The sequence below is a fragment of the Monodelphis domestica genome, chromosome 8 (genome assembly GCF_027887165.1).
Source record: "Monodelphis domestica isolate mMonDom1 chromosome 8, mMonDom1.pri, whole genome shotgun sequence".
NCBI lineage: Eukaryota > Metazoa > Chordata > Mammalia > Didelphimorphia > Didelphidae > Monodelphis > Monodelphis domestica.
The window spans coordinates 11,150,274-11,173,395 of record NC_077234.1 but is presented as its reverse complement, the minus strand read 5'-3'; the positions used below and the strand labels follow the sequence as shown (position 1 = coordinate 11,173,395).

At 39.8% G+C, this 23,122-nt stretch overlaps 1 protein-coding gene across 3 annotated transcripts in view; it reads right to left on the bottom strand.

Annotated features, from left to right (window-relative positions):
* Positions 1 to 23,122, bottom strand: part of PASK (PAS domain containing serine/threonine kinase) — a 96,292-nt gene that overhangs the window by 31,186 nt on the left and 41,984 nt on the right. Inside the window, exons 1-8 of one of the 3 annotated variants that reach the window (XM_056808614.1) lie at positions 17,139 to 17,351; positions 15,393 to 15,625; positions 14,142 to 14,312; positions 12,668 to 12,802; positions 11,357 to 11,491; positions 9,978 to 10,241; positions 6,729 to 6,897; positions 126 to 297 (exon numbers count right to left, since the gene is read on the bottom strand). In XM_056808614.1, the coding sequence (XP_056664592.1) occupies positions 126 to 297; positions 6,729 to 6,897; positions 9,978 to 10,241; positions 11,357 to 11,491; positions 12,668 to 12,802; positions 14,142 to 14,312; positions 15,393 to 15,554 (1,208 nt within the window). In that variant the 5' untranslated portion in view covers positions 15,555 to 15,625; positions 17,139 to 17,351. Of the gene's footprint in view, positions 1 to 125; positions 298 to 6,728; positions 6,898 to 9,977; positions 10,242 to 11,356; positions 11,492 to 12,667; positions 12,803 to 14,141; positions 14,313 to 15,392; positions 15,626 to 17,138; positions 17,352 to 23,122 lie in introns of those variants that run through there. The other 2 variants (XM_007502410.3, XM_056808613.1) reach the window with 2 other exon arrangements.

Sequence of the window (23,122 nt, the reverse complement as noted above, 5' to 3'; positions counted from 1 at the left end):
AAAATGAAGGGGTTTGACCAAATCATCTTTAAGTTCCCCTTCAGCTCTGAAATTCTATTCTCCATGGAAGAACTCCTTTGCTCTTGGGCACAGCAGCAAGGTTATATTTTTTTCAAGTAGCTTACCCTGGTGTGGATATTTCTTCAAGGGGTAAAAAAGAAGAAGGCGAACTGTTCCCATCATTTTCACCTAGGACCTCAATCTTACTGGGGAATCTTAAGGGTCCTGAGGCTTTCTTGTCTTCCTCTAAGATTTGCTGAAATTCATTTGCAGAATGCAAGATATTAACACCAGGATCTAGGAGAAAAATAAGAAAAGATTGAGTGTCTTAGTTCCTAGCAATTTGGCAATGAACAAATGCTTCCTAATTTTTAGTGGCTGAAAGAGATAGGGAATTTAGCTGCAGCTTAGTCTTCTTTCTTGTTACATTAAAGAAAAGGATTAATAATCCTCTTGAAAAGAATATCAACCTTGGAACATAATATACTGTTACTCAGCTGATCTAGAGAAGGCAGAGTTAGCAGTCAGGATCTCTAACAGAGTTGGGGTTAAAATAATAATTAGAAGGGATGAGCAGGGGAACGAATTTATGTTGGGGGCAGGGTACTGTGGACCTGTATGCACCAAATATTGTAGTACCTGGATTTTATAAGGAAAAACTAAATGAAATACAGATGGAAAGAGATAACAAAATAACAGCAGCAGCAGACTTTAATTTTCCCCTCTCAGACTAGAGAATTCTAAACAAAAAATAAATAAATAACAAAGAAACTAAGGAGATAAATGGAACCTTAGATAAGTTAAATAAGATAGATATCTGGAGAGCTCACACACACCTGCATGAGGTTAATAGCTGATCTAAGCCTGAGCATACACATAATCCAAACATAGTTCCTGGTGGGATAACAATGGCCTAGAGTGCATAAAAATTATGCAAAAGTCTTACTTCAATACTCATCATACTATGGAGGCAATCTCGCATTCCTAAGGTGTTGTTGACACTGGAACAAAAGTTCCACTGGGAATGACTAAGCTCATTGACCTACAGATTCCATTACTAAGGTTAGGCCTTACAGGCATTATTGAGAAGGTAAAAAGCTGTTATATATGAAAATATTCATGGAAGCCTTGTTCATTGACAAAATGACTGGAAATAATACAAATGCAATGAATGGGAGAAATGGCTGAACAGACTGTGATATTTGAATGTAATGGACAGTATTATATTATTAGAAATGACAAATATTGGAAATATAAAGAAAATAAGGGAAATATATTAAGAGACAAAAAGAGAAGAAAAAATATAAACCATGAATTTTTCCATTAAAAAAATAATAGTCACTAAATCAAGAGAAAAAATTATCCAAGTAAAACAAATCTAGAGAACTCAAAAGCAAAAGTTTATATTAGCATACATATGTAATTTACAAATTGTAAACAATGTAGAGTTTGTGGTTATGCACATAATTTTTATGCATTTGTTTAATTTTTTTGTGGTAGTGGTAGTGGTGGTTACTAAGTATATAAGAAAAAAGAAAAAGAGAAAAGAAAAGAATACCAGCCTCCATTGAAAGAAACACACTAAAAACTATGTATTTCTATGTGAGGTCTGGAAAAACAGGGGAAAACATTCATTTCTCATGCCAACATTTTAGGTAGAACATGGACAAGGATAGGCAAAGGACGGTGACCAAAAAGCCAACATCAATTGTGTTCCACCTGGTTGCATTCCTCAGAACTGGAGCGTGCCCATCATGCCTCAAGAACCCTCATCATCTTATCAAACTGTATCAGTCTTGGGATTCGTACCTCATATTGGAAGGCTGGAAGATTGACCAAAGAACATCTCCCAAAGACTCTCTTGTTTAATTCCCTGTTCCCAGAGTGGTCATTTCTTCATTTTCCCACTAGCTACACATCTTGGACCAGACTCCATCAGGCCTCCATACCAGATACCTTCTTCTATCTCACATCTCCCTTTCAGTTTTCTTCTCTGCTACCCTCATTAAAATGTAAGATATTAGAGGCCAGAGTTTGTCTTTTTGACACTTGTATTGCCGGTGTTTATTGACTATCGTTAAGAAAGAGATGGAATTGTTTAGCCTAAAGAAGATGCCTTAGAGGAAACAGCTGCCATCATCAAAGATCTCAAAGACATTTTTTGTGAAGCAGAGTCAGGGATTCAATAACTTTTGTCTCAGGCTCCTTCCTACCACTGTGCTTGATATACTCAAGACTTTCCGACACCTTTGGCTTGAAGCAAGCAGGTCCTATTTCCTGTCAAAGTTCCCAGAAATCATGCTGGAGACAAACTGTAGCTCTAGCTGCCTGATGCAAAGGTCCCTACTTCTTCCGGCTTCTGTTTCCTAATGTGTAAATCTATTCTTCCCCTTCTGCTCTCTGTAAAATGGCTTTGTACTCATCTTGCTTATGTATTCAGATTCTACATAAGGTCACTGAGACTGAAACTTGGGGCTCACTCACTGATTGGAGTATGATGAAACTTGCACTCTGAGAATAATAAAAGTGAGTTTTCTCTCCTGTCTCTGGAGCAGTACCTGACGCACTCACTCGAAGCCAAGGTTTCAAATTTTTTGGTGACCCAATGGGACCGAGTAGGTCAGATCAAGATTAACTGTTCCAGCTCATTAACCTCAACATGTTCAGGGTAGATTTTAGCTAGGAAGAATTATGTGCAGGGAAAAAAAAATCAACTGCCCAGTAAAGTTGCAGTTCAATCTAGGAAATCGCAGAAACAGGTTAATGTTTTATGTATTGGTCTGAATTGTCTATTTCTCTGTATTGTCTGTCTCTTGTACCTGAATAATCTATTGGATTATAAATGTTAAACTCTGAGGGATTAGCCAGACAGCTGCACCAATATCTTAAAGAAGAGGGTGCTATGGTTCAGGGCTCAAAAGGAATAGTGTGGTTGAGGGATTTATCTTTCTGGATAAATATCTGGCCAGTTCTAGCAAACCCTGTGACCCTTCCATAGGCAATTAAGCAAAAGACTCATCTGTCTGATTGCCATTTGTAATTATTGTACTGTCTTGGCTATCATCCCTGTCTAAATTCCTAGTCTTGTCTAATATAAATTTCAAGTAGTCGGCTCTCTATCACTAGTGGTATAAATTTGATGTCAAACATTATTACACACAGAGACTGATACACTGTGATACAATCGAATGTAATGGACTTCTCTACTAGTAGCAATGCAGTGATCCAGGACAGTTCTGAGGACTTGTGAGAAAGAACACTATCCACATCCAGAGAAAGAACTGTGGAGTAGAAACACAGAAGAAAAACAACTGCCTGATCACATGATTTGATGGGGATAGGATTGGGGATGTAGACTATAAACGATGTTCCTAGTATGAATATTAATAATATCAAAATAGGTCTTGATCAATGATACATGTAAAACCCAGTGGAACTATTCGTTGGATATGGGAGGGGGGAAGGAAAGAACATGAATCATATAACCATGGAAAAATATTCTTAATTAATTAATTAAATTGCCAGGAGTTCAGGGCCAGCCTTGCTCACAGCTTCAAGGGTCCTCAGTTAGGTGTGGTGGAAAAGGCGTAAATGAGTGATGGAAGACAGCTATGTGTGTTGGCCTGGGGCCAAGCTTTGCATGAAACTGCTTCACCAGGCCCAGGATTAGCTTTTATTTTTATAGCCCAATGAATACATATTTTCTTGGCACACAGCTACATTATTCAACATACATGTTCAAGGTATATAATTTGATAAATGATATATTAACTTTTAACAAATCGTTTGATTAACATTCTGTGACCATTCTATAAACATATATTGTTACTATTGATTCTGACAGCATACACAAAACTTTTGCAAAAGATAAATGATTTTGTCACAGGTGGTGTAGTTAGAGGTCAGTTTTTTCATTAACCTGCAAAGTACTTGAACTTGTAGACAATCAAAAAAATCATTTATTACTTTCAATAAAAATAGATAATCAATTAGAAGTTCCAGAAGACAATCAACAAACATTGTGGCCAAGTTGAAGGATCAAAGGGGTAATAGAAACGCAACTCAGTTTTAATATTAGCCTAAGCTTGTCTCAGTGTTTCATGGGGAGTTTTCAAGATGAATTTTGGTTGGTAAATCAAGTCACTGATGTATGTTGTACTAAGGCATGGTGTACAAGCCTCTCCCTAGGATGACTGATGGCTTAGCTAAGAGAATTTGTTATGTGCATGTGTAAATCTTAAATTTTCTCAGACTCTACCTTGGAACATTATCATAAGGTTATGGTTAAGGTTATTCCCCATTTAAAAAATGCAGGTACTTGATCAGGAATGTATTGGGAACTTTAAAATTACTCCACCCATATTTAGGCATACTTTAGGGGAAGATAAAGCTGTAAAACTCTTTAGTGAACAATGAAAAAGTACTTAACCCATACTTATAGTGAGGCAAAAGCCCTTAAGCTAGGTCTATTTTTAGATCTAATACAAAAGGGTGCTAAGTACCTATGAAGGTCAAATTAATCTCTAAAAGGTCAGGCAACTTGCAAGGGGCAATCTTAACAAAGAGGTGTGAAGTACTCAGAAAATATAATCTACCCAGAGAAGGTGAGAACTAAAAACTAAGAATGGGTTGTTCTAGGAAAAGCGTCTACTGTGATTTTAGACATGAAAATTTAGGGGAGGTGACACAAGAGAAATTTCTCTTTAAAAGGAGCTGTCTGCACCAGTTCAAGGGTGTTCGAATTGGAGGTCAGGAGTCAGAGGAGGCTGCTGGGTCTAGAGTTTTGCTTGGAAAGATCTTGTGGTGAGTAATTAAAGACTGACTTAGTTTCTCTCTTAAAGAGAAAGGCCTAGGCCATTGGCCTAGGCCCTAGCCTTTTCCTACTATTTCCTCTTACTCTGTCTCTTTCCCTTTCCTTAATTCCTTCATTTATATTAATTAAAATCTCCATAAAACCCAGCTGACTTGGGTATTTCATATTTGGGAATTTTTCCCATGGTGACCACTTATTTTTTTGATATAAAATCAAGACGCTAAAAATTATCTTTACAGTTTGGGCAATTCACAGTCTTGAAACCCATATTTTCACGGTCACACATGGGAGTAGGGAATTTCTGAACACAGCTTTGTTAGAAGTTATATGCATAAGCAGAAGTTAATCCATGATAGTCTTTTGGGTTTGGTTTTGTAAATATGATCTTTTGGTGGTATTCTGGGGGGGGGGGGTGAAATAATTTGCAAGTATTTTGCTCTCATATTATTTTTCCTGAAGCTAGGAAGAGAACAATAATCATAGTTATTCCATTAGTAAGGGATGTTAATGAGAGAAGTCACACAGAGGGGAGCTGAGTGGATGTCTCCATCCTGCCAAGGAGCCACTTTGTGACCACCTGGCCTCCATGTGTGACTGTGTCAGGACATCATGGCTTGCTGGCCCCCGGCATTAAATAAAAATTTTCAATTAAAAAATAAGAAAAAGAAATAAATTTGATGTCAATTATGCCTTGAATAGCCAGTGATCACCACAGCATACTTAGATTCTAGTAACTCTGGTCTGGTTTTGGTAATTCTGGTTTGTGGCAACTGCCTACAGATTCCAAAAACCCAATTATTCCTGAATGAATCTACTCCCAACATGAAAACTTTGACCTGATTAAACTCTTTAAAAATATATGGGGGGCAGCTGAGTAGCTCAGTGGATTGAGAGCCTGGCCTAGAGATAGAAGGTCCTGGGTTCAAATCTGACCTCAGATACTTCCCAGCTGTGTGACCCTGGACAAATCACTTAACCCCCATTGCCTAGCCCTTACCACTCTTCTGTCTTGGAACTAATACATTGTATTGATTCTAAGGTAGAAGGTCAGGGTTAAAAAAAAATTGATCCCAGAGAGGATATTTTGATTTTGGAATATTGCATATGCATATGCAATTGTTCAAGATTCATACCCAGAGAGCAAATAGGTGACTCAGTTGACTAAGAGCCAGGCTTAGAAATGGCAGGTCTTGGGTTGGAAGATGGAAGGTAGGGGTTTAAGAAAATTATATTCAAATAAGCTGTCCTTTATGTCTATAGTTACTGCAATCTTGCCTTTCCAATAAATAGGGACATTCACCAGTTTTTTTAATGCAATTTCCAGTGGGAGATATTTTAACATCAGGCAGGGAAAGAATGGGAACGTTTTTTAAAGAAGAGTTTCAAAATTTAAAAAATATATAATCTCCTTTGTGTTCCTGCTTCTGACCAGATTGGGAATACAAAATGAGAAAGAAATAAGATGGAAGAGATTCTTCCTCCTTTGCAGAAAATCTCTTATCACAGGTGAGATTTATTTTGTTTGACCTTCACAAACATAAATAAAACATTGACTTTACAAAGAGGTCGCTTTTAGGTCAAGATAAGGAACCATTTGTCAGTGATTAGAGCCGTCCAAAAGTGAAACTGGCCACATCAGGGTATACTGAACCCCTTCTCTCTGGAACCATTTGGTAGGCATGTGCTAAAGGAGATTCCTGATTCAGATAGGGAATGGACTAGATGCTCAATGAGGTTTCTTCAAATTCTGCGATTCTTTGTTGCGGCTAAAATACTGTGTCTATCATGACTTCCTAATTAAAGGCATAGGTAATGCTGTCTACTTCCACAATGATATTCAGTGTGCTGCTACAGCAATACAAGAGGTTTTCAACAAATGCTAGTAATGTCAAGGCATTCCTAAGGCAACTTTTACCTTCAGTTCCATCTGCTTGATTCCACTTCTGTTTGCCGCCTTCTCTTCCTTTCCCAGTCTTATTCTCATTTCTTCTGTCCACGGGGTTAGTGATATTGAGTGTTGGGACAGAGCTATTTTCTATGAGGTCCATATAGTTGTAGAAATCAGGTATCAGAAATGTGATGTTCTAAAACATACAACGCTTAAGATATTCAGAACCCAAGCAGAGTCTATAATGACAACAGAGAAGAGGGTAGGGGGAAGGGAAGACAGAAAAGAGAGAAAGCTAGAACAAAAGAGAGAAGGAAAAGTGAAACACATAAAGAAACAGGGAGAGACCAACAGAGAGAAAGAGAGAGGTTAAAAAAAGGAAAAGAATTTTAACAAGTAGATCTGTAAAAGGTTTTCATTCCTTTGTCTCTATACCTTCCCTTTACCGTACTATGTATGCACACACACATTTGGGTTCAGAGATCTGATACTAGGTTGGAGTAAATGACCTCCCCAAACTGTCCCAGCTGTTTGTCTATTTACTAAAATATTCACTTCCTATGGTAGAGAGGGTAAAGGGGAAAAAGGCAATAGTGACAATGGACAGAAAGACCCAGTGGAAACCTCTCTAGGCTGAGAAATAGGAACTTCTCCTCTTCATTCTGCCACTAACTCTCCCTGTGAAATAAATCCTTGAACCTCTTTGGGCCTTGAGGATAAGATGGGGGAGGTGGGGGTATAATTATGTGCCGAAGTGTACAACTCTCCAGTCCCATGAATTGATGAAGAGACCACCACTAAATATAGGGTGTGGGGTTTAAGTATAAGATAAAAAAGCATGGCCAGGTCACAGCTTGTCTAAGTAAGATCTGACGGATGAGGTGGATAACTGTACTATGTGAGGAAGCAAGATGCTATGAAAGCTAATCAGTCAACATGTACTTATTAAGTGCTGATTATAAAGTAGGCACTGAGGAGATAGTCGTATCTAGAGGGCAATAAGGATGGTAAAGAGTCTTGAAAATATATCATATGAAGCTCTGTGGAAAAAAATGAGTATGTTCAACCATTAACTTCCATATTAAAAAATACTTTAAATCATTGATAATTAAAGAAGTGCAAATTAAAGCAACTCTGAGAGTTTACTTCATACCTATCAGATTGAAAAACATAGAAAGAAGAGGGGGAAAAAGGAAATTATCATTGTTGAAGAGGGTTCAGGAAGCTAAGAAGACTAACAAGTAGAGTTGTAAGTTAATTTAATCATTCTGGAAAGCAATTTGAAATTACACCCCAAAAGTCACTAAACTGTGCAAAGAAAGGATAAAGTGACCCAAGTGTACAAAAATAGTTATAGAAACTCTTTCTATAGTGATGAAGAACTAGAAACTAAGAAGTTGCTCATCAGTTGAGGAATAGCTAAACAAATAATAGTCTATAGTGGAATGTTATTATACTGTAAGAAATGGCAAAATGGATAATTTCAGAGAAATTTAGGAAGAACTATATAAACTGATACGGAATGAAGTGAGCAGAACCAGGAGAATAATTTATACAATAATAACCTAAAGAAGAATTTCTTAACACTTAAGGAAACTGATCATTGAAATAAGGAACCAAGGTTCCGGAGGGATGAGGGTGAAACCTGTTACCCATGACTTAACGAGAGAAGTGATGGACTCATTATGTAGAATAAAATAGACATTTTCAGATACAGTCAATGGAAGAATTTGTGTTGCTTTGACTTTGACTATTTGTTAAAAGGAGGTTTGTTTTTTTTTTCTATTTCCCCTTATTACGAAGGATGATAGGAGCATGAGGGGAGAAAGAGATAGGATAGGTGAAAAAAAGGAAGGAATAATCCTTTTTTTTTTCTACTATGTATATGGAAATGCCTACATTTATTTTTATTAAATTTTAAATAAAAATAAAAAATTTAAATGCCCAGAAGGGAAGAGAAGGAAGTCTAGACAGAAAGACAGAGAAGTAGGACAGCTTTGAAAGTGGCATGTAAATTTTAGCACATACTGCAAAGAAAAAGCAAACTCTACCCAAGAAAGATTTGCAGTTTTATATACATGCCTCCTTTTGTGTTCTATTTTTACACATGGAAATGCTGGTTTTATTGAATGTTTGTTAAATTCAGAATAATTTTTAATTTTGAAAAAGAAGATATTTAGGCTAGAGAGAACTTAGCAGGGACATGTTTAAAACATTTAAAACATGGAAATCTTTCCCTCCAAACCACCCTTTTCCAAATTTCTTTAAATGGATATCCTGCCTTGACTCTCTCCCTGTCAGGCCATCCTACACATTGATGACAAATTCATTCTCCATATTTCCCCAATTCCAGTGGCTCCCCATTGTCTTCTCTTTGAGCTTTTAAAATCTTTCACCACCCAACCCCAACCTATCTTCTTCCAGCCTCACTGGATACTACTGCCTAAATGAGATCCTATGTGAAGAGGGCTTAGTCCAGTGCCTGATACATAGTGGACACTTCCTAAATGATTGTTTCTCCCTTCCTGGCCTGCACTCCCCCCATCTTATTAAACTATCACTCTACTCCATGTCCCATCTGTGGGTCTAAACTGAGATGCCTAGAAAGTTTCCCGCCTTCACCTCTGCCTCTTGGCTTCTCTGATCCCTTTCAAGACTTGGCTCCAATACAACCTTTCCCCTACTTGGCAGTGTAGCTTGCCCCCTGCAAACTGACTAGGATATAACAAGGTTATCTTTAGTGGGACAGAGTTCTCTTATATTTATTCTATAAAAACTCCTGTGTCTTCATGGTCTCTCCCTTTAGAATGGGAAACCCCTCGAGAGCAGGGATTGCTTAATTCTTTGCATTTGTTTCCCTAGCACCTAGTACTGTGCTGAATGCAGCCAGGGCTTAATAAATGCTTCTCATCTGAAAGAGATGACCACAGTTGTCTTCAAGTACTTAAATGGCTGTCAAGTGAAAGATGAGACTTGAAGCATAATTAAGAAGAATGTGTGGAAATGATGGAACAGCAGGTTTCAGCTGCATAGAAGAAAAAAAATGCCCCATTTTTAGAGCCTTCCCTAAAAAAGTCATCTGGGGAAGTGATGCATCCCCCTGCCCTTTCTAGGGGCCCCACATGTGTCAGGCATTTGGTGGGGCATTCTTATTCAGGCCCAAGTTGGACTGTGCAGCCTCTGAAAGTCCTTGGAACTCTTCAACTCTGCTCTTCAGAGATGGCTTTTCTGCTGGAAATGGACAAAAGAAATCAATAGATCAAAGGAAATCCCTACCTTTCCCAGCACCTCTTCCTTCTCATAACCAAACAATGTTAGAGCAAAATTGTGGTTGATGCCATAGATGGTGCCATCAGGCAGAAGCGTGATTAAACCACTAATGGTGGTAAAAATCCAAAGAGAAGCTGAGTAAATAAAAACTGAAGGTTCTGGCTGACCCTCTTCTTCTTCCTTACATAGTGCCTCGGACCTCAGCTTCAAACTCAGAGGGAAGGTGTTCCCATCCTTGGTTCTCCCAGTCAATTTCTGAATCTTGAGAGCCTGTTAAAAATCAAGGGGGTCTCAATGAAAGAAGGGCTGGGGCAAGGAAGAGCAGGTTCTCCCTTGCTGCTTTTCATTGGATTCTTCTACTCGGGAACAGAAACCCTTTGGACCAGAATGAATGCCCCCAAATGATTTCAAGGTTACCATGTCTATAGCTCCCTGGAGTGCAGCTGCTTCCATGGTGACTCCCCCATGTGAGCTCCTTGAGGACAAGGACCAGATGGGTGCTTCCTTTCTATCCTTGGCATATACAGCTGATACTTAAATGTTCAATGGCTGGCTGACTCTTATGCCTCTGAACTCCCCTCTTTACTGCTGCCTTCACTTCTTTTCTTAACTATTACCTTCTGGCTTAGTCATGGTTCTAAGGCATAAGGGTGGTAAGCGCTAGGCAATCAGAGTTAAGTGGCTTGCCAGAGGCGGGTCACAGAGCTAGAATATGTCCTCCTAGCTGCTCCTGTCTTTACTTCTGATATGATTTTCCACCTCCACTATCCCCAAAGCAGTCCACATAGTCAGGAGAGAAGAAGGCGGATGCCTACAAGAGGGCTCTATTCCAATTCACCTTTTTCCTTACCTTTAGGCCTGGTTAATGGCATACTACAAAATGCACCAATAAAAAAAAGGGGGGGAGGAAATGGGCTTCCAGTTGAAAAATCTCTAAATCCTAATTAGAAGGCTTGTTTTAAATGCCTAAATAGAAAGTGGGAGCTTCTGGTAGGCCTCATTCAAAGAGCAGGTAGAAAGAGCACCAAGCCAGTGTTCTTGGATCAGGGCCCGCCTGCCCGTCCCCATCTTGGTGTATAGACATCTGTGGATGGGCCCCTTCTCTGATTTGCGCTTTTAAATATAAACAGCAAAAGACAGGGGATGACAAAGGAAACTAATTATATAGTAAAATATAGTTATCAAAATATTTTTTAAAATAAGTTCATGGACTCAGTGTTCAAAGTACCTGCCTTAGATGACATCCAGAAATCCCCAAAACTCTGCATCAGGAATCCTGAGCTTAATGTTAGAAAACAGAGGATGTGCCTTTTCAACTGAATCTGTTCTCTGCTTCAAAGGCCAAAGCCACAGGAGAAAAAGGTGGGCTCTGTCCCAGCTCATACCTCTGAGACCAGCTGGCCTGGGGGAGGCATCCGGAGCGAAGGAATGAGGTCCATTATTTCACTTCCAACCACTTCTTCCAAGGACGCATAGCCAAAGAGTTGAGTAAAAAGGTTATCACATGATATTATCTTGCCCTTGGAGAAAAAGTCCACAAAATATAGGCTGTGATCACAGTTAACTGTCCACCTTTCAGTTGAATCAAAGCTCAGTTTCTTTCCGTTAAGAAAAAGAATAGTTATAAATGCCTCTACTTGAGGGGTACAGAAGATTTAAAAGCACCTCAACTTTCTCCCTCTACAAAAAAGAAAGAACTAAAAATTCACCTACGAAAAATACAAAACTGCAATTGTCCCAGGAAGATTGTCTCTAGTGCACAAAAATAATCGTCAACTACTAACATTTAGTACCCTGCATATATTTTGTATCTGTATAAGCTTTTTCCTTTCCTTTTAAAAAGTAGGTTTCCTCATCGTACCCAGCGTGGAAGTGCAGGGGAACACACAGGGGTCCAATATCACCACTAATAGGTGAGGGCTGGCACACCCCTCCCAAGTGGCCCCTGCCATCCCTAAGGGCTCACCATAGTCGTGACAAATGGTGCAGACACGAGTCTGCTGTAGCCCAGGACCCAAAGCTCACAAGATCCCCCAGCTTTCGGCTCTCATCGCTGGGATGATGGGTGTACCACCATGCCCAGCTATGAGACATGGCAGAGAAGCTTGCTTCTTTACAAATAACTTTCCCTTCCCACAAAGGATGAGGTAACGCTTTCCCAAATGATGCCCCTTACATGTCTGTTCACTTTTTATGAAATGTGTACACAAACATGCAGAGTCTGTGATTTCTTACAGTGAGAAAGTCTCAGGGTGAGAATTTCCTTTCACCAGTGCTAATACCCCCAACTATCACAAGTCAAGTAACCAGGAGGAAGTAAAGGAAGCCCACAGGGGGTAAGTGACGTCTCCAGAGTCTCACAGCAAGATCTGGACAGAGATCCTCCTGACCCCAACCCAGCACTCTATCTGGTGGATCAGACAACACTTCTCAATATGGAACACCAATAAAAGCGAGCGTGTCTCCTTCGAGAGGCCCAGACAAAGGTTCCATCCAGCCCTGTAGGCTGGCCCGTGAAGCTTGTCTTATCCAAAGCACCTCAGCAGAACAGGCACTGGGCTGACTGACTCTGCTTCATCTCTCCTAAATGTATATTGAGAGACATGGTTTGGAGGCACTGAGGGAAAACCCGGATGAATATGAAGGTGGCAAAAGAGAGATGATATTTCATTTTGGAAACTGAGAAACAAACTCACATCACTCTGGAAAGTGACCCAAACCGTAAATCTCTCCACGGGCTCCAGCAAAGCAACACAGCAGGGACCATGTTCCAACTTCTTCATCCAGATGGAGACAGGAATCTTCTCCTTATTGGAGCAGACAATGTCCACCTGTTAACAGGGCCAGGATGAAACTCTGTCCACAAAGCAGATGAGGTCAGAGAACTAGGCCTGATGTACAGGAGACAACTGGCCACTCACTCTGGAAGTCCACAAGAATGTGCTTGGCCACCCACAATGAACATGGATCCATACTTTCAACCTCCTTTCCCCCCGCCCAAAAACACTTTCTTGCTTTCTCACTGTTACAAGGCTTAGGTCTAGGATGGCAACTTTCAAAGTTAAAGGATTGTGAAGCATTGGGATAGGATTTTTTTTAATGGAAAATAAGAAAAATTAGACTATTTTTTCTTCCTCAGCTATATTTGATACATCAGGAAAAGAAAAAAAAATTCTATTCACATGATAAAAACTGTTTACCTTATGCTGTTATTTTCTCATTTGATCCTCACAATAACATTGGGAGGTTGATACTACTATTATCTCCATTTCAGAAATAGGAAACTGAGGCAGACAGAGGTGAAAGGATTTGCCCAGGTTCACAGATCTAGGAAACATCTTATAGAACCACTTGAGTGCCCAGGGTCCCATCTGGATTCTACTCATTTGGGTGAGCTAAATAAATAATAACTAAAATAGCTAAAACATTCTCTCTGTGAAGACACTGACCACTTCACAACCCATGTCCTTAGAATTCCTTTGGGCTCTAAAACTCTGATTCTATCCGCCCTCCCACAGGGCAGCCTATGACCTCCACAATGATTTCAGGAGGTGCTGGGATTCACAAAATGAAGCTACAAGTAGCCAACATTCTGGTGCAGAGCCTTCCTGAAGGAACGACCAAGTCCACCCAAACTTCATCATGTCTTTCCAGATTGGCAGGAGCTGGGAGAGCTAACACATCCTGCCAGTACGGCCTTAGAGAGCTACTAGAAAGGTGGCATGTGAAGAAAAATGCAGGGAAACTGTGACAAGTAGTTTTTCAATTCTAGGCATGTTTTATAGTTATGTTCATTTTATGTGCACTTTTATGTAGCAGATATTTTTGGAGAAATTGGGCTTGAATATCCTATCTTGTTGAGCACGTCCAAGAATGGTGTGCAGTCAAAAAGGCTTCACCAAACCAGGTGCTCAGAAGAACCTTCTTTCCCATAGCTGAAGTAAAAATACCCATTTTCAAAGGAGATCTGACAACTAAACGTTGAATATGGGGAAAAACAGATATGGAAATGCCAGCTTTGAGGATAGGAAAGACTATTCCTTGGGAAGGTCAACACAAATCGAGGGGGCTATAGATAGGCAAATTAGAAATGAAAGGACCACATGAGGCCTCTCTCTACAAAGGCCCAATTCCCAAAGTTTCACCTGTCTGTAGAAATGTCTCACTCACCACTGTTCCAAAAGCAATGACATTCGGTCCATCAGTCTCACCACACTCATTACTTAATGCCTCTTCTATCACAGTGCTGGGTTTAGAGAAGATCAATGAAAAGGGCTGGCCAATCAGCTCGTTACTGGAATATCCAAGGAGCTCACAAGCTTGGTCATTGACAACAAGAATCTAAGAAGGGAGAGAGCAGGGAGAAAGGACAGATCACTCCAACTTTCAGATACTGACGATGTACGGTAACCTCTTATCTCACTTAAATGAAGTTAAACTAATCACATCCCAGGAAACTTCTTGCTTCCCCATCTCTGCACCATCATAATACAGCTCTAAGAAATGTTTCAGACAAGAGAATGAGGCTTTCCTTCCCCCTGCACATTTAGCATTTCCTACTCTACAGACTCAACAAGAAAGCCCAAACAGGCCAGACTCCAAATCAGAAAATGAGGATAAGAGTGTCTCAGATATTGTCAAGAGTAACACAATCTCATCTAGTCATTAAACTACAGATAACATTCTTCAAATCATAAATGTGAACACTAAGAAATGGGAAAACACATCAATGACTCCTCTCTGCTTTAATGTGCGCTAGCAGGTTCTGAGCAAAGGCACTCAGATAAATGAAACATTTTTAATTCATTTTTCTCTTAATTGGGCTAATAGCTAAACAGATTATGGGAAATGGCGTACTTTCCTCTCCCTTGAATCTCTAGATTTATAAACAAATTATGTAAAGATGGCAAGGATCTACAAATTCATCTCTATCACCATACAGCATAGAGGCAGCTAGGTAGTACAGTGAATAGAGCACCAGGCCTGGAGTTGGGAAGACCTAGGTTCAAATTTGACCTCAGATACTTCCTAGCTTCCTTAGGCAAATCACTTAATCCTAATTGCCCAGCCGTTATTCTGCACTTCTGACTTAGAGCCAATACTAAAGCAGAAGGTAAGGGTTTAAAAAAATAAACTTCTTTTTTTAAAGAGCTTAATTCCACCCCCATTGAAAAGATGGACTTGGAGGGAGGGTTGGATGAAAAATCCTTCAGCCAACATGGTGAAAAAAGAGTGGAAATCCTATTAGAGTCCAACCTCAATTTCCCATGTGCTTGTGTCTTATTATTTTACAAAGATGATCCCAACTATTTTGTTCTAGAACTACTTGAAAGTACAGAAATTCCCCTTCTGACATGATGTAAAGCAACAACCCAGAAAATCATTTCTATGACTAGTTATCAGGACCAAAATTAACACTACCATCATTGTCTTCAAATCCAATATGAATATGGCTCTATTGGGGGCATACACAGATGAGCCAATGGAGTGAATGGATGACCTCGAAGGCAAGCTATTCACTAAGGAGCAATAGGATGTGCTACATATGGAGCCCGTCAGGTCCGAGTGCTCTGAATGGGGCATGATGTTGAATCGGCTTGTACAAATATTCTGGGCAGCCAGGGAAGACAAGCAATAGGTGCTCCATTTGTCTTCTGGAAAAGAAAGAAAAAGAAAGGACAGTGAGAGCTTCTGTAACTGCTAGGAATCAATCAGCAAAAATCTACCTTCTCTCTCTTCCATCCCTGCCCTCTCCCACCACCACCAACTGAGAACTAAAGAAAAACAAAGCCCAGCTTACAAACACATAGAATTAAGCACAATACATTTCCTCTTCTTCCGTGTACAAAAATAGATGGATCTCAGTTCTCTATCAAGAGGTAGACAACATGTTTCATCATTAATTCTGTGGAATTAGGTTGATCATTACATTGATCAAAGTTCATAATTCTTTCAAAGTTGTTTGTCTTTACTACATCATTTTTCTTATAGAAATTGTTCTTCTCATTCTGTTCACTGTACTCTAATCAACACTACGGTTGATTTGTGGCCTCCAAGGTTTCTCTGAAGCCAGTCCCTTCATTATGCTATATAGAACATAAGTATTCCATCACATTGATAGACCAGAACTTGTTTAGACATTCCCCAACTGAGGAGTACCCTCTGAAATTCCCACACATGGCCACTCCAAAAATAGCTATAAATATTTTTATCTTTCCATATTTAGAGTTTGTTTTGTGTGGGACTAATCCCTCTTTCAAACTACCCTTCTTCTAATTCTTCCCCTCCCCTCTTCTTTCTCTGCTGAATGAAATGTATTTCTATACCTAGCTCTATACTGTATTATTCTTCTATTGGCCAGTTCAGATGAAAGTAAGGGTTAAAGTCAGCCACTCCCTCCTTGTTTACATTGATATCCCCTTGCACATCCTGATTACCTGGTTCAATTTTCCCTCCCTCCTCTCTTTCCATTTTTCTCTTAAGATCACCAAGATACAACAGAACCATTATTTTATGTCCCCTGATGAAGGCAGGGTTGAAACACATGTAGCCTCTCCCCATATTTAAATGCAAATTATTATTAAACAACATTATACAACAATAAACAATAAACAACAAATAGTTCCATATTATTATTTATTCATGTTCACCTGTTTATATTTCTCGTAGGTTTGTACTTCAGTTTCTACATAGCTCTGGTCTTTTCATCAGGAATGTTTGGAAGTCTTCTATTCCACTAAAAATCTACTTTTTCCTCTGGAGGATTATACTCAGATTTTTGGAGATGGTAAGCTTTCTGCTCTTTTCCCGGGGTGGCTACTAAATCCTGTGTGATCCTGACCATAGCTGCTTCATACTTAAATTCTTTCTTTCTGCCTGTTAGCAATATTTTTTCATTGGCCTGGAAGCCCTAGATTTTGGCTATGATGTTTCTGGAAGTTTTCACTTTATAGTAATTTTCAGGATGTGACTGACTAGTGAATTCTAATTCTACTTGGCACTCCAGTTCTTTGTGATCTAAGTAGTGTCCATTTAAGATTTCTTAAAATATGATGTCTAGGCTTTTTTGGAGGGAGGGGAAGGGCATAGCTTTTGGGTAGTCTAGTAATTCTTAAACTTAAAATCCTTGACCTATTTTCCAGGTCAGTTGTTTTCACTATAACTTACATTTTTTAAGCTTTGTTTTATTATTTCTTCTTGCCTCATGGAGTCAGTAGCTTCTATTTCATCCATTCCAATTTTCAGAGTTGGTTGTAAGGTTTTGTTACCTCTTATCCCAACCTATTAATTTCCTTTCCAAGTCTTTTTCCCATAGTTCTCATTGCTATTACAATTTTTTTTTTCTCAAGTGCTCCCAAGGAGTGCCCTTACTCTGTCTGGGTACCCTTTGACTCCTGCTGGAGCTCTGAGGGAAGAGAAAGAGGAAATCAGGTGGAGAATAGGATTTCTGTTTCCAGATTCAACTTTCATCTCCTGCTTCATTATCTCTTTTTTTTAAAAATAATATTTTATTTGATCATTTCCAAGCATTATTCATTAAAGACAAAGATCATTTTCTTTTCCTCTCCCCCCCCCCCCATAGCTAACTCGTGATTCCACTGGGTGTCACATGTGTTCTTCATTCGAACCCATTTCTATGTTGTCAATATTTGCATTAGAGTTTCGTTTAGAGTCTCTCCTCTGTCATGTCCCCTCAACCACTGTAGTCAGGCAGTTGCTTTTCCTCGATGTTTCCACTCCCATAGTTTATCCTTTGCTTATGAATAGTGTTTTTTCTCCTAGATCCCTGCAGATTGTTCCGGGACATTACACCGCCACTAATGGAGAAGTCCATTACGTTCGATTGTACCACAATGTATTAGTCTCTGTGTACAATGTTCTCCTTGTTCTGCTCCTCTCGCTCTGCATCACTTCCTGGAGGTTGTTCCAGTCTCCATGGAATTCCTCCACTTTATTATTCCTTTTAGCACAATAGTATTCCATCACCAACATATACCACAATTTGCTCAGCCATTCCCCAATTGAAGGGCATCCCCTCGTTTTCCAGTTTTTGGCCACCACAAAGAGCGCAGCTATGAATATTCTTGTACGTCTTTTTCCTTATTATCTCTTTGGGGTACAGACCCAGCAGTGCTATGGCTGGATCAAAGGGTAGACATTCTTTTGTCGCCCTTTGGGCATAGTTCCAAATTGCCCTCCAGAATGGTTGGATCAGTTCACAACTCCACCAGCAATGTCCCTACTTTTCCACATCCCCTCCAGCATTCATTACTTTCCTTTGCTATCATGCTGGCCAGTCTGCTTGGTGTGAGGTGGTACCTCAGAGTTGTTTTCATTTGCATCTCTCTGATTATAAGAGATTTAGAACACTTCTTCATGTGCTTATTAATAGTTTTGATTTCTTTATCTGAGAACTGCCTATCCATGTCCCTTGCCCATTTATCAATTGGAGAATGGCTTGAATTTTTGTACAATTGATTTAGCTCTTTATAAATATGAGTAATTAAACCTTTGTCAGAGGTTTCTATGAAGATTTTTTCCCAATTTGTTGTTTCCCTTCTGAGTTTAGTTACATTGGTTTTGTTTGTACAAAAGCTTTTTAATTTGATGTAGTCAAAATTATTTATTTTACATTTTGTGATTCTTTCTATATCTTGCTTGGTTTTAAAGCCTTTTCCCTCCCAAAGGTCTGACATGTATACTATTCTGTGTTTACCCAATTTACTTATGGTTTCCTTCTTTATGTTTAAGTCATTCACCCATTTTGAATTTATCTTGGTGTAGGGTGTGAGGTGTTGATCCAAACCTAATCTCTCCCACACTGTCTTCCAATTTTCCCAGCAGTTTTTATCGAATAGTGGATTTTTGTCTCAAAAACTGGGGTCTTTGGGTTTGTCATAGACTGTCTTGCTGAGGTCGCTTTCCCCCAGTCTATTCCACTGATCTTCCTTTCTGTTTCTTAGCCAGTACCAAATTGTTTTGATGACTGCTGCTTTGTAATATAGTTTAAGGTCTGGGACTGCAAGGCCCCCATCATATATGTTTTTTTTATTATTTCCCTGGATATCCTTGATCTTTTGTTATTGCAAATGAATTTTGTTATGGTTTTTTCTAAATCAGTAAAGAAATATTTTGGGAGTTCAATGGGTATGGCACTAAATAGATAAATAAGTTTGGGTAGGATAGTCATTTTTATTATATTGGCTCGTCCTATCCATGAGCAGTTAGTGTTTTTCCAATTTTTCAAGTCTAGTTTTAGTTGTGTGGAGAGTGTTTTGTAGTTGTGTTCATATAGTTCCTGTGTTTGTCTCGGGAGGTAGATTCCTAGGTATTTTATTTTGTCTAAGGTGATTTTGAATGGGATTTCTCTTTCTAGTTCTTGCTGCTGAGCTGTGTTGGAGATATATAGAAAAGATGATGACTTATGTGGGTTTATTTTGTATCCTGCAACTTTGCTAAAGTTGTTGATTATTTCAATTAGCTTTTTGGTTGAATCTCTAGGGTTCTTTAAGTAGACCATCATGTCATCTGCAAAGAGTGATAACTTGGTCTCCTCCTTGCCTATTTTGATGCCTTCAATTTCTTTTTCTTCTCTAATTGCTACTGCTAGTGTTTCTAGTACAATGTCAAATAGTAGGGGTGATAATGCTTCATTATCTCTTGCACAACCTCTAGCCTTCAGAGGGAAGAGGAAAGATGAAACTGAGCCTCCCATCTGACCAGGGGCCTTGCATCTCATATTGTCCTTGTCTCCTGCCTGATCTCCCTTCTGTTTAGAGGAATAGTGCTTTCTACTCTGATGAGCACATTTTCACTCACTATGTATATAGCTGAGTGATTTTGGACCCCTATTAGTTATTATCCAAATCCCATTCCCCATCAGCTGATTATTTGTTCCTATCCCCAAGTCCCAACCAAAAACCACTTCTATGATCTCTGGAATATCTATTCTATAGACAAAAAACTTACTTTCACCTTAAAGCTCTTCCTCTTCTTCAGGCACCTAGACCTACTTCTCACCACAATACAGTCTCCTTAGGCACCTTTTACAGAACGTGTATGGGGTGTTCAGGGAGGGGTAGTATCTCTAGTAAGGAAAGCTTGCCGTGCCCTCCTAGAGCAGCTCTCCAGCCTCTGACCCCCACCTGACACCCAGCTCTCACTGGTGGCTCCTAGTAGCTGCTTGCATGCAGCAGTGGCCACACCCTGGGCAACGGCTTCAACAGGCCGGCTAAACCTTGTGAGGGTAGCCATCGGGTCTTTGACCCCTGGTGAACTAAGGCTTTGCTCACCAGCATGTGAAGACTGATTCGGCTGAACAGGCGGAAGAAACCAATAAGAAGGTTCAAGGGCTGAAATGGCGACGCAGCAAAGCACTGTGGAGTGCTCAGGGCATGTTGGAGCACAAAAGACAACACGGCCATCCAATGCAGCGGAGGAAGTCTCCAAGTGTAACGACTTTTCGTGCCACTGGACCCAGGCTTCCAACGCTGAGAGAGTGGGACTGTCTCTGTGTATCGACTTTTCCACTTAAATCTTCTTCACGCACAAGTGTATCCTCATACTCGGTTACCGAGAGACTACTACTATACTATAGGAACATTAACATATTCCCCTAGCCCCATCAGTTAAGAGTAGGAATTCTCCCCGTTGCTACTTTCAGGTTTTCCTCCTATCTCCCAATATTCAGTAACTTCTCTTTTGAGATTCATGCAATTCACATCAACCACCCAATCAAAATCAGTCCTTTTAGCTGTTGTCTACAGACCTCCAGATCACTCCCCTTCCTCAACAAATTTGGTCTGTGATTCACATTTTTCTCTTTTCAACTCTTGCCCTTATTGTAGTGAACTTTAACATACACAGACTCTCCCTCAAACACCCTAACCATTCAGTTCCTCAACCTACTAACTTCCCATGAGCTACTCCTCTACCCCACCTCAAAGCCATACACAAAGTGGTCTTTGAACTTACTATTGTCCACAAATGCACCACCTCCATGTTCAAGAATTCTGAACTCTGCTTATCTGATTATAATCTATTGAATTTCCACAAAACCTGTAGCCTTCCCTTACCAAACCCTACTCCTCCACACCATGACCTCTAATACCTTAAGCCTTAATTTCTCTCCCAGGTCATCCCCCATGTACTAGCCACTCTTTTCTCTTTCACGTATTAAGCTCTTGGTGAGCCAGTTTAACTCTAAACTGTTTTATTCTTTTGAGTCTCTGGCCCCCTCATCATTTCAACAATCATCTCCACCATCCATTACCTTCCTTCCTCATACATGCTGGTGAAAAAAAGATTTTTTAAAAATCATGTAACCTTAATGCATTGCTGGTGGAGTTGTGAATTGATCCAACCATTCTGGAGGGCAAATTGGAACTATGCCCAAAGGGCACTAAAAGACTGTCTGCCCTTTGATCCAGCCATAGCACTGCTGGGTTTGTACCCCAAAGAGATAATAAGGAAAAAGACATGTACAAGAACATTCATAGCTGCGCTCTTTGTGGTGGCCAAAAATTGGAAAATGAGGGGTTGCCCTTCAATTGGGGAATGGCTGAACAAATTGTGGTATGTGTTAGTGATGGAATACTATTGTGCTCAAAGGAATAATAAAGTGGAGCAATTCCATGAGAATTGGAATGACCTCCAGGAATTGACGCAGAACAAAAGGAGTAGAACCAGGAGAACATTGTACACAGAGACTGATACACTGTGGTACAATTGAATGTAATGGACTTCGCCATTAGTGGCAATGCAGTGATCCTGAACAACTTGTAGGAATCTACGAGGAAAAAAAAAACATTATCCACATTCAGAGGAAAAACTGTGGGAGTAAAAACACAGAAGAAAAACAACTGCTTGAATACATGGGTCAAAGGGATAGGGCTGGGGATGTAGACTCTAAATGAACATCCTAATGCAAACACCAAAAACAAGGTTCTGATCAAGGACCCAAGTAATACCCAGTGAAATCGTGCGTCAGCTGAGGGAAGGGTGGGGGGAGGGAGAGAAATAATGTGATTCTTGTAACCAAGGAATAATGTTCTAAATTGACTAAATAAATTAATTTTTTAAGATCATGTAACCACTGATCATGGCCACTATATATTTGTTACACAACCTCAACTAATCCCTCACTGTTGTCAGGCAATCCTACTATACTTTCCTTATCAACTCACTCTCCTTATCAACACATCTGCTCTCCCTTCTCATTCCTCCTCAAACTCTCCATTTCCCCATCTTCTCAGCTGAGAACCATGCCACATTATACAGAAAAAAATGAGGTCATTCACTGTAAGCTCCCTCTTCTGCCCTTTTTTAAATTTCATCACTCTGGTGCCTTCTACCATTATCTCCTTCATCCCTGTCTCACATGACGAGTGACCTTACTCCTTACCAAGCCTCTTCCAACAGACTGCTCCTCTTCTCTGTCATTCTCTCTCTTTCATTTCTCTTCAATCTCTCTCTCTCTGCTGGCTCCTTCTTTACTGACTGCAACCATGCCCATGTCTTCCCCATCCTCCAAAAACCTTCCTTTGATCTTCCCCTCTCTGTTACTGTTCTTCATATCTTCTGCCCTTGGCAGCTAACCTCCTTGAGAATGGTGCCTCTGCTTTCCTTTTTCTCTTCCTATTACAATCCAGTTTTTTCCCTCATCATTCCAACAAAATTGTTTTCTCCAAAGTTATCAACGATCTCTTAACTGCCAAATATAATGGCTTTTTCTCAAACCTCATTCTTCTTGACCTCTATGCAGTCTCTCACACAGCTGAACACTCTCTCCTCTTTGATATTTTCTTCTCTACATTTTTATAACACCATTCTTTCCTCATTCTCCTCATACCTCTCTGACTTCTCCTCACTCTTCTTTGCTGAATCTTCATCCAGGTCATGCCCTTAACTGAACATGTCCCACGAGGCTCTATCCTGGGCCCACTTCTATTAATCCTCTTTATTCTCTCACTTGGTGATCTCATCAGCTTCCAAGGATTTAATGACATATCTCCTGATGATACTCAAATCAACTTATCCTGCCTCAAATTATCTCACAATTTCCAATCCCACATCTTAAATTGCCTTTTAGACATCTTGAACTGGATATCAGGAGGCATCTTAAATTCAACACATCCAAAATGGAACTTGTT